The sequence below is a fragment of the Dermacentor silvarum genome, chromosome 2 (assembly GCF_013339745.2).
Source record: "Dermacentor silvarum isolate Dsil-2018 chromosome 2, BIME_Dsil_1.4, whole genome shotgun sequence".
Lineage (NCBI taxonomy): Eukaryota > Metazoa > Arthropoda > Arachnida > Ixodida > Ixodidae > Dermacentor > Dermacentor silvarum.
Genome location: NC_051155.1, coordinates 242,951,193 through 242,962,969, shown reverse-complemented (window position 1 = coordinate 242,962,969; position 11,777 = coordinate 242,951,193). Strand labels below are relative to the sequence as shown.

Sequence of the window (11,777 nt, the reverse complement as noted above, 5' to 3'; positions counted from 1 at the left end):
GTGATGAAGAAAAAAAGATGCAATGCAGCGGTGTTACTTACATCATGCGAGTCCAATTAAATGTCAGGCCTAATATATTCTGTCCATGTCATGCGTGTACAGGTAACATTCTTATACTGTTCATTTGATTTTACTATTGTGCCTGCATTAGCCTTACGTCTTGTGCAAGGTTTGTGCTGTATAGACAAACATGACCTTCCACTCGCCTGGGCTCTCCATAGGAAAATTTAGCAAAGCGAGGCTGCACTTTGAATACTCGCATACTGTGGCTGTGGTTTGCCATACTGTTTAATGCAGTGTTCATAAGGACTTTTGATCTTTTATTCATGCGTTTGCATGTCCCTGCTGCTGGTGGACATTTGTAAAAAATTACCAATGGTGTTTTTCTCTCTCTGTGTCAACTTTTTAATTATCCTTTGCTGTGTTTCTTCGTAGCCCCATGACGTCATTCTTGCAGCAGAACTGCATGCATCAACATCTTTTACAAATGCATTTACTCCTGTGCTTATTTGCACAATGTAGTTCACACTTCTGCTTTACGCAATAAACAAAGAGTGCCTGTACCGATGTTTTGACTCGTAATTTATGGTAGCTCCTAGATGGACATTTTTTATATAACTTTGTGCTGGCATAATGTGCCCTTTTCCAGCTTTCTGTGTTCTTTTTTCTTTTCTTCAACACAATGGATATGTGGAAAAATAATCGCCACTGTGTACTCAACAAAGCTCATCACTATAAGGTGTCAAACATTGTTTCTTACAATGGGTATCAAACTTGCAGACCATGGACTACATGCAGCTTGCTGACCTCTTGTTTGCATTCTGCATTGCTCACACAAGCACATGGCACTTTCTCCAGCTTCAGTTACCTAAGACTTTTCATTCCCCGAACAAAGATACGCTGAAATCATTGCAATCTTTGTACAGTCTAGCATGGTGTGAAGAGGGGCGAGTGTCGACTGATTTAATAACTGAGTGGTTGGGGGACACTTTCAGTGTATCTGTGATAAAGGTTATTCCCTCTCTCCTTCCATTTCAGTAACCTGCTGCAACCATCAGTCCTACTGCGAAAAAGAACACAAAGGGGAGAGCATGAACATTGTCTTTTTCACCATGCTGAAAGCATTGTGCAACGATACAGTTACCAGATTGGTCGACACTTATGCATTAACTTTAATGCCATACCATAATACACTGGAGAATTGCGTTAATTTAATGTAGGTAATGTAATTGGTACGTGTTGAAAATGTACCCATGCTTGCATGCAAAAAAGGAAGCCTGTTATTTTAAATGTGAATTATGTAAATGCATTGGTTAAATGCAGACTGCAATAGGCAGCTAGCTCTTACATCAAATATGCTTATGCTGGCACTGAAACGCCCAACTTCAGTGAAATGGCTTTAGAAACACTTTCAAGCCACATACCATTGCAAACAGTTGTAAGTTTGGTTGCACAGCACTATGTGAACGTGTTGACACATGTAGAAAAAAGTTTCTTGTCTTATTCAAACTGGACTGGTACTATAGGTGTTGATATGAAAATATCTGCAAATACTGGCACCTATCTATGAGTAAGGGCATGCTAGCCAATGACTGATTAAGACTGTGAAAGTGTTGACATACCAAGCGACAGTTGGTGCCTTGTTCCAACAGCCAATTATTGTTAAAGGATGATTGAAATTGTAACGATGATGAGTTCCATGAGCTAGAACAAAAATATGGCTGAAATGAAAATGTAATTTTTCATCGTGTAATGTGCCAGAAGGGAGTGCGCAGTGCTCACTCACAAGCATGATCAATGTCGATTTTGATGCAATTTTTCGATGTATATTTTAATTTAATGATTCAGTAATTTAAATCAATTTTGTTTGTGCCATCAAAGTTTGAATAACTGGAGTAAATTGTACCACAAATGTGGCCTTTGGCACCATCGCAAGTTTCATACCTCTAGGTTTTAGTATTATAAAGTCTCCATCTATGACTATGAGTTTGTACAGAAGTTGTGTGGAAATGTCATGCATGGTTTTATTATGTAGTGATGCTTTTAAGCTTGCCTTTTTTGCTGGACGTATTGCTACTCGTTTATGTGGGCAGTAGGGCAGATGTTTATTTATTTATTTATTTATTTATTTATTTATTTATTTATTTATTTATTTATTTATTTACATTTAAATTTAGAATAGCATTAAATAGAATAAATGAACATAATGAATCCAGAAGTGTTTGTCTTCTGGTATTAACAAATGAAACTGCTTTGTTTCTTTTTTGTTTAAGTTCTGTATTTTATACCTTGCTCCTTTCAATGCTCAGGTAAGCCCACTTTCGCATATTTTGCATGGATTCGTTAAATATCTGCTCTCTTGTGGAACTGATAACATTGTATCTTTCTTTTGCAGCACATAATCAAGCACCATCCCCCCCATCTGCTCAGCTAGCATGTCCTGAATGTCAAGGACAGAAGATATGTGTGATTGCACTGTGTGGCTGCTATTTCCATCCTGCCTTCCCTTTCTCTGATTTCTGCCTTTTGTTTTGACAGTGTGTGTTATAATGTGTGCAGATATGGTGCAAAGACGATTTCTTTACATGCTTTTAAATGAATTTTCCAGCATTTATCTGTCCAAGTTCTTTCATTAGCTGCAGTAGATCATAATGTGGTCATGGTTGTGTCATTCCACGTGTTGTGGGTATACCTAATGTTCTCATAAGGTACTGTTTTATATGTATAATATCGCGTCTGTATTTCAAACAACCACAATGTTTAGTGAAAATTAAGGTTTTAATTTATGATGCTTTAGCTTTGTGATGTTTTTCAGTGACAAAAGTCTTATTTTTTGGGTCTACAAAGTGAAATATTTGATGCTGGCAGAATGTTGCAGAAAAAGAAAATAGTTAGAATTGGTGGTACTTTGTGTTGTTCTTTACTAAACCCTTATTTCAGATCACTTACCGCATGACACATGGCAGCCTTTTGTTCATTAGCACGCAGTACTCTCATGAGAATTTTTCATTCAACTTCTCACCATTTTTATTTTTATTTCGTGTTCATTCCTAATTGGTAAAATGAAAGCAGATTAAACACCTGTGGACCTTTTTCTGCAGTCATGCTTTCTTTTTTTCTGAAAGAACAAGCATGTTATGGTAACTGAGCTTGTGTGTAATGTGGCCTGCTGAGTTGTGGAAATAGGCAACTTGATTTCAATTTTATTGTGCTTTTAGGTGCATTGGTCAATAAATGGTCTGAATTAACGTGGTTCTTGAGCCAGTCTTCCTTTTTTTTTACCTCAGTTTTGCTCAGTACCCTCTCTCATCATGTCTTGCGTGGAGTGAGAGAACCAGTGTTAATTCCTTCTGTGTGTCCACTAGGGGCCTCTTGAAAGAAAGCTGGAATAGTTTTGAAACTTCATAGCTGCAGCATTGCTTTATTGTGGTTGTCTGTCAGCGTAAAGGTTTTGGTACAAGGTCAGCTTTATTCGCGTAACTTAACCGCATATTTGCTGTGCACACTAAGTAGAAAAACTTGTACTTGCTGCATTTTCTGCATGTGAGGGATGCCAATAACAGGGACCAAGGTAGCTCTTGTAATAGCCTCAAAGGGGAGGAAACGTTTGGCTCTTAATTGGTCTGCATGTTTCGGTGAGCACAGGATGGCCATGGGATGCTGTACTGTGAAACAGCCGAAAACAAAAACTTGCCAAGATTTTATGAACAAATCACTTCGGCTGTTTTGTAAAGATTCTTAACACTTTTCATTGCTATAAACGTATAAGATGTTGACAGCAAGTAGACAGAGCTTTCTGTACTCAGCTCAGTTTTTGTGAAAAGCTCTTCAAAAAGTCTTGCTTTTGTTTGTTAGTTCTACAAGTCCCAGCAAGTACACTGCACTCATGCTACGCATAAACACTGGGTTCTGTGAAAATGCTTCTTTCTCTTCTCTTTCGAAAATGATGCAAATAAATTGCTTCCTCCATATTTCCTTTCTTCCTTCTTTTCCTGCTCCCCACCAACAAACCCCAGGTGGTGGCACAGTCGGAGCCAATGATCAGATGTCAAGTGTGGACGACTTTCTCAGCAAGTACAACTCGTACCTCCAGCAGCTGCAGTCGCCATCTTCGGCTGAGGGCTCGGCGCTCCTGGCGGCAGCTCGGGCCGACAACACGTGCCCTATCTGCCTCAAGACGTACTCAACCAAGCACAGCATGCGGCGCCACATGCTGATGCACAAGCCCTTCAATCGCCGATTTCAGTGTGATGTTTGTGGCAAGCTTTTCAACTGGCCAGGCAACTTGAAAACGCACTTGCAGACCATTCACAACATGCGCGTGGTGGACTTCAAGTACCGCAAGTATCGCTTCCCTCTTCCTTCTGACATGAACAGCAAGTCGTAAGTTGGCTGAATGCCCGACAGTGCTGTGGGCGTGTCAGGAGTTCACGCATGTGGAATGTATCGCTTGTAGCGTTATGAAGAGGGTGTGGGCTGTGGAAAAGGATTGTAGCCTCGTAGACTTAGCTACAGTGTAAAATTTGAAGTTGGAAAAGTGCATGTGGTATTGACGGTGCAACAGTGCTACACGTTGATGAGTCTGAAGTAGTTTGTAAGATGGGAGACTTGAGTCAAAGGAGAGGGAGGGAGGGAAAAGCCTCAGTGCTGCCCTGCATTTCGACAAAATGGGGACTCATCTTTGTCAAGGCATCAGACTTGACTGGACATCTGCGCAATTGCACTTCCTTCTCTCTTGTTCTCCATAAGTTCAGTGATAAGGAACTTGAAGAGCTGAGATTTCCCAAGAATGGGCAGCAAGCACAGCAGAAACTAAGCTTGTGATGAGAAATGTAGGCATATATTTGGTCTCTCTCCGTAGGTATGACTTCGGCTTCATGCGAATAGAGGAAGTGTGGAAATGTAATTTCGGTTGCCAAGCTTGGTTTGCGGTGATTATTGCAATTTTCTGTTTGCTCCTTAATGTCGGGCACACTTTCTCTCAGTTTTTTACTTTTAAGTGATGTGCACAGCTGTTGAGCCCTCTGTCAAAAATTTTTTTTACAACATTGCGATATACTGATGGCAGTATTATAGTGTTTTTTTAGTGTCAAAGGTAATATTTATAATCACTAGCTGTCGAGATTGGCACTTATTTCTTTACAGGTGGAGTGCAAACAGTCCAGCACAGAAATTTCACATATGAGGGGTCCATTCTTTAGATATGCAGCTCATAAGGGGGCATAGAATCAACTGAAAGGCCTAACTCCCAACTGCCGGCAATTTTGTCTTATTGGCCACCACAGACCACAGCCTTTACACCTTTGGACACCACAAAGAAAGCTTCACTAGACATGGCCTCCCAACCGCAGCCAGTTTTGTCCCGCTGGCACTGTAGAATGTAGGCCATTCATGAAAGTCCTGAAATTTATGTCCTACTGAAAATTCAGCATTTCTTCACAATGTGTGATATACAGTGAATAAAATGAAGCATCAAGCCCATTCTAGTACATAAACACAGGCATTGCAAGTATACTCAAGTAACTGTTTAATTAGAACATCGTGGAAATCAAAATTTTTGCAGCCATATAGCTCTTTTATCATTTGAAGACTTGCATTTTCAGTTCTACATGAGTGGTGGAAGAACCCCTTACAGCAATTATAAATGAAAAAAAGAATTGCTTCACCTTACATTAATTTTGATGTTAATTTATACAAAGGAACATGCATATTAATTGGAAAAATTGGTATAAGGTGAAAGTAAACTTGTCATAGGAAATCTGGCATTGAAAAATTGTCAACAGCTATGTGCATTAATTCTAGGGCGCCACGTGTTACTTGCTTTTGATTGATTGACAGCTTGCTTTATGAGGCCTGGAGGACGGCGTAGAAGAGGAGGTTCCAAATATGTGCTTCTACGTCTGTGGCTTAGACTTAGTCTGAAATAAAGCAGAAGACAGCACATTCTTTGAAATGGGCTTGAGGCAGTGATGTTCTGAATGAGCATAACAGAATGCTTGGTTGCAATTTTTATTAAGCCCTGAATCATGTTCTGAAGAGAGCTCATGTCACGATGTTGTAATATGTACAGACAGAGCTAGTTGTGTGCTTGGAAAGGCTGAACAAAAAAAATGCTTTTTCTCGAGTGGTGCATGCTGCATTGGGCTGTATTTTTTTTGTTTGTTTTGTCCAAATAGTATTATGTGCACACAACAACTGTTTTTTTATTCCTTTTCATGGCCAATGGATACAGGGTGTCTTCCTAGCCTTTCCTCTGTTGATCGTTATGTGGCTTTTTTGCCTTCGCTTAGTTGTGTGTTGTTGCAGTGCTATTTAGCGTTCAAACGAATGTAGTGTGCTTCACAGTAGCCTGCAAGTTTATCAAGTTTTATGAATTATTGCATTTTTTAGGGCTACATTTTTTAGTTACGCCTATCTTTAATTTTTATTTCATGCAGTGGTATCTCTTTTCAAGGCTCCCGTGATTTTCTGCCTGCACTTACATGTAGGGTGGTGCACTTTTTTTTTTTTTTTCATGCGGTATCAGGGTACATTTGTATACTGAAAAATTTATGTTCTCTAGAACTTTTTTTTTTAGTGCTGATGTAATGTTCACATGCCTGCGTTCCTATGTATGTGTTCACCTTTGCTTCTGGGCAAGGTAGGAGAGGTCTAGTATAGGAAAACAATATAATTATTTTCGTATTTTACATTGAAGTTGTAGTTTTAACTTATTTCAGGGACACAGGGTGTTTTATTAATTATTATTATTATTATATTATCATCATTATTATTAATATTATTATTGTAGTTGTATCACTATATGTCCCCTTCAGTTGCTAAGTCTACAACTGTAGACGTCAAAATAATGCCTGGGAATCACAAGCACTAATAAAAAATGACAGCATTTAAGACAAGCTGGATACATCTTAGGGCACTTCTTGTCCAACCTATGCCACAAAATCATTTAACGTGCACTTAACGTGCTCATGGTGAAGCTGTGTCAGGCCGAGTGGCCTTTAGCTTCACCTCGAGTTTCTGTATCTGGTCATGCCATGGGTTCTCTTCAGTAATTTTTATGGTAACAGATTATATCAGGCAAATTTCTTAAATGAATGGGTGTTTTCCAAGAAAGCTGAACATGACTATTTTGCTGCCATGTAAATGTTTTCAGACTTCAAGCGTGGAGTCCACATTTGTGGGCACGATGAAACCTTTTAAGTAAATCCAGATGTTTAGCCTGTTCTGGTGATGCATTCTCTTCATAATGCTGGAAATGCAAGAAATGCGTTGGAACTAAATTTCCAGCTGACAAAATTTACTGGCAACTGAAGGGGATGTTTTAGCTTCTTTTCTTTTGGAGTTGGTGTTTCTGTGTGGGTCCTTGTTCATGTGCTTGTCAGCTGTGACTTCATTGTCTTTCCTTAGCCCACTATTTAATCAATTGATAGGAAGGAGCTTCCGGCACGTTTATCTTGCTTTGCTTGAAAGGTCACTACACATGAGTTTGTTCATTTCACAGGCAACTCTTGAAGGGCACATGGCACATTTTGGCAGATTTTACTGCATCTACAAAAATAGCAAGGCTCAATGTGTTAGAGCTCGTATCAAAGTGCTGTTCTCTGTATCTAATTGTCATGTAGTGCTTCGTTGAGTTCGCTGCTTTAGGTATTCTCCCTTCACTGTTATCTCACATTGGACTAATTGCTCTCTTTCTGGTTATTACATCCTCTAGGCACAGATTGCATTGGAAATGTATCTCTTTTTTTTTTTTGAAAGACCTCATTTTGTATCTGTTTAGAGCTCCTGATTTTCATCTTACAGATATCCTTTGATGATCTTCTTGTATTATTTTTCTTGCACTTGTCCTTCTTTTAGTTTTTACAATGATGGAGTGTGCACAAGTTGAGCTAGATAGATAACATCGTCCAGAATGTCATATGATCTTGCACTGCAGTTGCTCGGCGTGTTATGCTAGAAACAAAAATACTCTTTTCTCCGTCTGAGAGGTCAGTCTAACAAAGCAACAGCAGAGAAGCAACAAACCAAAATAAATTCTGATATCAGGATAAATCTTTAGAAAGCCACTTAAGTGCATTACAATGGAGACTTTGCTGTAGTTTGCATGTAACATAGTTTCCTCTAAAGCTGTTAAAGCACATTTTGTGCCAAAAGCTCCCAAATAGGTGCCTGTGAGACACTTTGTGCTTCCTGTCATGGCTTTCACCTGCAGATTCACACAAATGTAGCGTTTTGTCATGTTTTTCAGACAATACTGCACCTGGTCTATGCAACTGGACACAATTATTTTTTATGTACCGCAATCGCTGCTACATTTAGGACTGGTTCAATGCGGATGGTATGTGCATTAGGAAGGACAATGCACTGCCTTAAACTTGGCATAATCAAGGGCCAGTATTTATTATGGTGTGCAAGCACCATTGATGCAGTGAGCTCTGGTTCAATGCTCTTCATTGAGATTCTGCAGAATTTCATTGGGCTGATTGACCACCAGTGTCACAAGCTAGAATTGTGCTTCCCATATTATGAATCAATGAGAATTGAGAATGACTACAACATGCCAACAAAAAGTATGCATTTTATTCTGCAAGCAGCGGTTGTTTAGACCTGCCATGTCACTCTTTGTGTAGCATTCCAGTAAGTGTCTGCGTCTTGTCACTGTAAAAAAGTTGACATAGTAGCTTTTAGTGAAAAATACTCTATTTCATGATAATGGCTTGCCTTCTATTCCCGTTTTGAAGCGGAAACTGTTGACTAACTTTATTGCCTGTATTGTCCACTAAGTAGGAAAAAGAAGTGGAGGAAGGAAATTAACCGTGTGTGATGTTCACTGTTTTTATGGTTTAAGCAGTACTGTCTTGTGTGCAGTATCAGTTTTTTTATTTTTTTTATTAACAACCTAAAGTGTGCATTTACTGGCTCCTTTTGGCCAAATATCCAAGATCTGTTGCTTAATTTAAAATTAGTTCCTGGTTAATGTATAGTAGTGAACCCAAACAAGTAAGGCCTGCAGTGCCTGGTTGGTGCTTGTAATTTCTAGTTTCTGCTGATTGCTACCAGTGGAAATTCTCAAGACAAGTGTCAGACTGGGACCGAATGGTCACCACAAGTTCGCAACCTTGTCCCCCCCATTTAAAGGGAAACATGTGTCTGCTACACAAAACTGTCCAGTCATCCACAATGAGAGTGTCACATTGTTTTTAACATTGTTTACCTTTGGTGTGTGCAAGTATGCTTGAAGTATTCTTGAAGTTACTTGCATAGTTGTCTTTACTCATACAGTTTATTGTCTAAGGGAACATTCAAAATGTCTATGCTGATGAGAATTACATGTATGTTTCTCATTGCTCTCTTTATTGCATTTATGTACCTTCTTGCGAATTGTTACGTAGCTGTGACGTGCATGTGTCCCTTTCAAACTGGTTTAATATATCAGGAGTTAAAGGTGAAAAGTTCTTTCATTTTTTTTTTCATCTAATAGTTTCAGAAGAACTATGTCTCCTGCAATTTAGGCGATCAGTAAAGATGAATTTTTCATGGTGCGTAAAATTGCAACCAATAAACCGATTTTACCACAAGGTTCATAACACTACCACCGTTGCAAAGGATTTTGGTAATAGTACCTCTAGTAGACTGAAGTGCAACGGTGGTAAGAAAGCACAGTTCTTTTTCTTTTTTTTTAGCCATAACAAATTGTCTTAGCTCTTAAGATGAAAAAGTCCAGGAACGGAGATAAAAAAATTACTCAATAGGAACAACTTGGAGACGCACCCCTCGACTTCCCCCAATAATTCCTTTCAAGGTTGCCTTGAATCCAAGTATGACGGGAAAGTGGGGAGGGTTACTGGCATCATGCTACAGCAGGGCTGGCACACATGCACATTTAAAATAAGTTTGCACCAAAAGTAACAAGTCGTATTCGAAACGAGCCACATGTGCCTAAGGGTAGCATTGCAACTCTTCATGAAGAAATTAAAACCAGCAAGCTCGGTGCATGCTTCCAACATTCTCTAGTGTTCTTTTACTTAAGTTTCTTTTACCCTGTTATTTGCTTGACTGGCGAGGCAAACTTTGCAGTAGTTGGTGTATAGGACAGGCTTTTTTGAGAGCCCAGTTTGCCAGGGTAGTACTAGTTACTGGAAAGATTAGCTTCGTGGCACCTGTTGAAATTGGTTTGTAGGGCTCCGACAGTTTCATGCTTTGTCATTGGATGAACAGTGGCCCCTTTGTAAAGTTGCATGCATTGGATGAACAGTGGCCCCTTTGTAAAGTTGCATACAAACTGTTTACCCAATAAATACAACGAGATAGCCAGTGCAAACTTGGAAGAATGTATGTTACGGCTGAGTGGGATGGCTAGTGCTTTTGTTCTTGGAGCAAACATGTAACATTTGCACATCTGCAGCATTTACACTTTGGCTTTTGCTTCAAGCGTGGGCTTCTTGACAATGTGACAATATTCTGGATGTGTGGGACAACTAGCTTGCAAATTTTGCAAACTTTCAAAACAGCCACTTGTTGGTCTGTGATGTCTTCCTTGTATATTTAACAAGATCCATGCTGGTACCATGCTGTTCTCACAGGGCTCTCATATGGCCTACTTTGCAACACTTTCATGAGAACTGCAGTACTCAAACTATGCACTGGCATTTGTTACCATTGTCACCTCTGCTGCATCTAGTGCAAGTGAATTCCTCCTTATGCATATTCTGGCCATTAGTTATAAGCTTATCTTAAGGTAAGGACAATATTATGCATGATGTTGCAAGATTGACATATATCATTGTAACATTACATGTGCGGTAAGGTCATGACGCATTTATTTATCAAATCAGTTTCTTGGAAATTTGTGAGCAGGATTCAAGAAAGGGAAAGTTGACATCTACTGGTAAATGCCACCAAGTTACAGAGGAAGCCCAAATACATTCCTGAGAAAGCGACAAGAATTTGGCATCTGTGTGAAAATAGCACAGAGCTATAAAGGAAGGCCGTACTTGTTCCTCAGAAAAAAAGTGAAGCTTCTGTTTTGAACAACCCATGTGAGTTATCGAACTTCATGCCACATTCATGTGGATGCCATCATTTCCTTTCAAATATTTATGTGTGCTACTGGCCATTTCTTATATTATCTGCATCACGGCATTTCTTTTCATTCTGCTGAGATATTGTGATCTTATTCTGTAGTGAAAGAGCAGTGAACCTTTCCTTGATTATCGTTTCTTGTCTTTGTTTTTATAGTCTATTTCAGTTGGTGGAAAAAAAATATGATCAAATGGCTTGACATTGTATAGGAGTCATAGAAGCCAAGCTGACCTTCTCAGGCTTTAAGGGTCGTCACGAATGGCTATTAAAAACAAGCCTGAGGTGTTCTGAAATGCATGCATCTCTGTCATATGCAGTTTTACAGACTTGTGAAGTGCGTTGTGTAGAAGTGTCTTGGTGTTGAACATTGTGTGTCTTGTTGGGGAAGCCAACACCAGAACAAACGAATGTGCATTTCTGATAAGTCTCTTGGGTTATGGGTTGTGCTGGTGTACTGCTTTCTTTTTACTTCTGCATTGGTAGATTTCTGTCAGCGTAAGTGTTTCGTGAAAGCTGTTTTACAAGTGAATCAAATGCAAAAAAATGAACAAAAGGAAAATAAAAGAGCTTTAGCTAAGCACTTTTGTGTCCTCTTCGTCTCTTAGTGAAATGGTTCACTTTAATTTTGCTTTCTGCCTTAGTGCTTGAAATCTCTTGGGACTGGCAACTGATTACTACTAATCTTGGTTGCAAAA

General features: G+C 39.3%; 1 protein-coding gene across 1 annotated transcript in view; it reads left to right on the top strand.

The window, feature by feature from the left end:
* Positions 1-11,777, top strand: part of LOC119440772 (uncharacterized) — a 68,791-nt gene that overhangs the window by 35,754 nt on the left and 21,260 nt on the right. Inside the window, exon 2 of the mRNA XM_037705651.2 lies at positions 3,820-11,777. This exon is cut by the window's right edge and continues 21,260 nt beyond it. Within this exon, the coding sequence (XP_037561579.1) occupies positions 3,820-4,387 (568 nt within the window). The 3' untranslated portion in view covers positions 4,388-11,777. The remainder of the gene's footprint in view (positions 1-3,819) is intronic.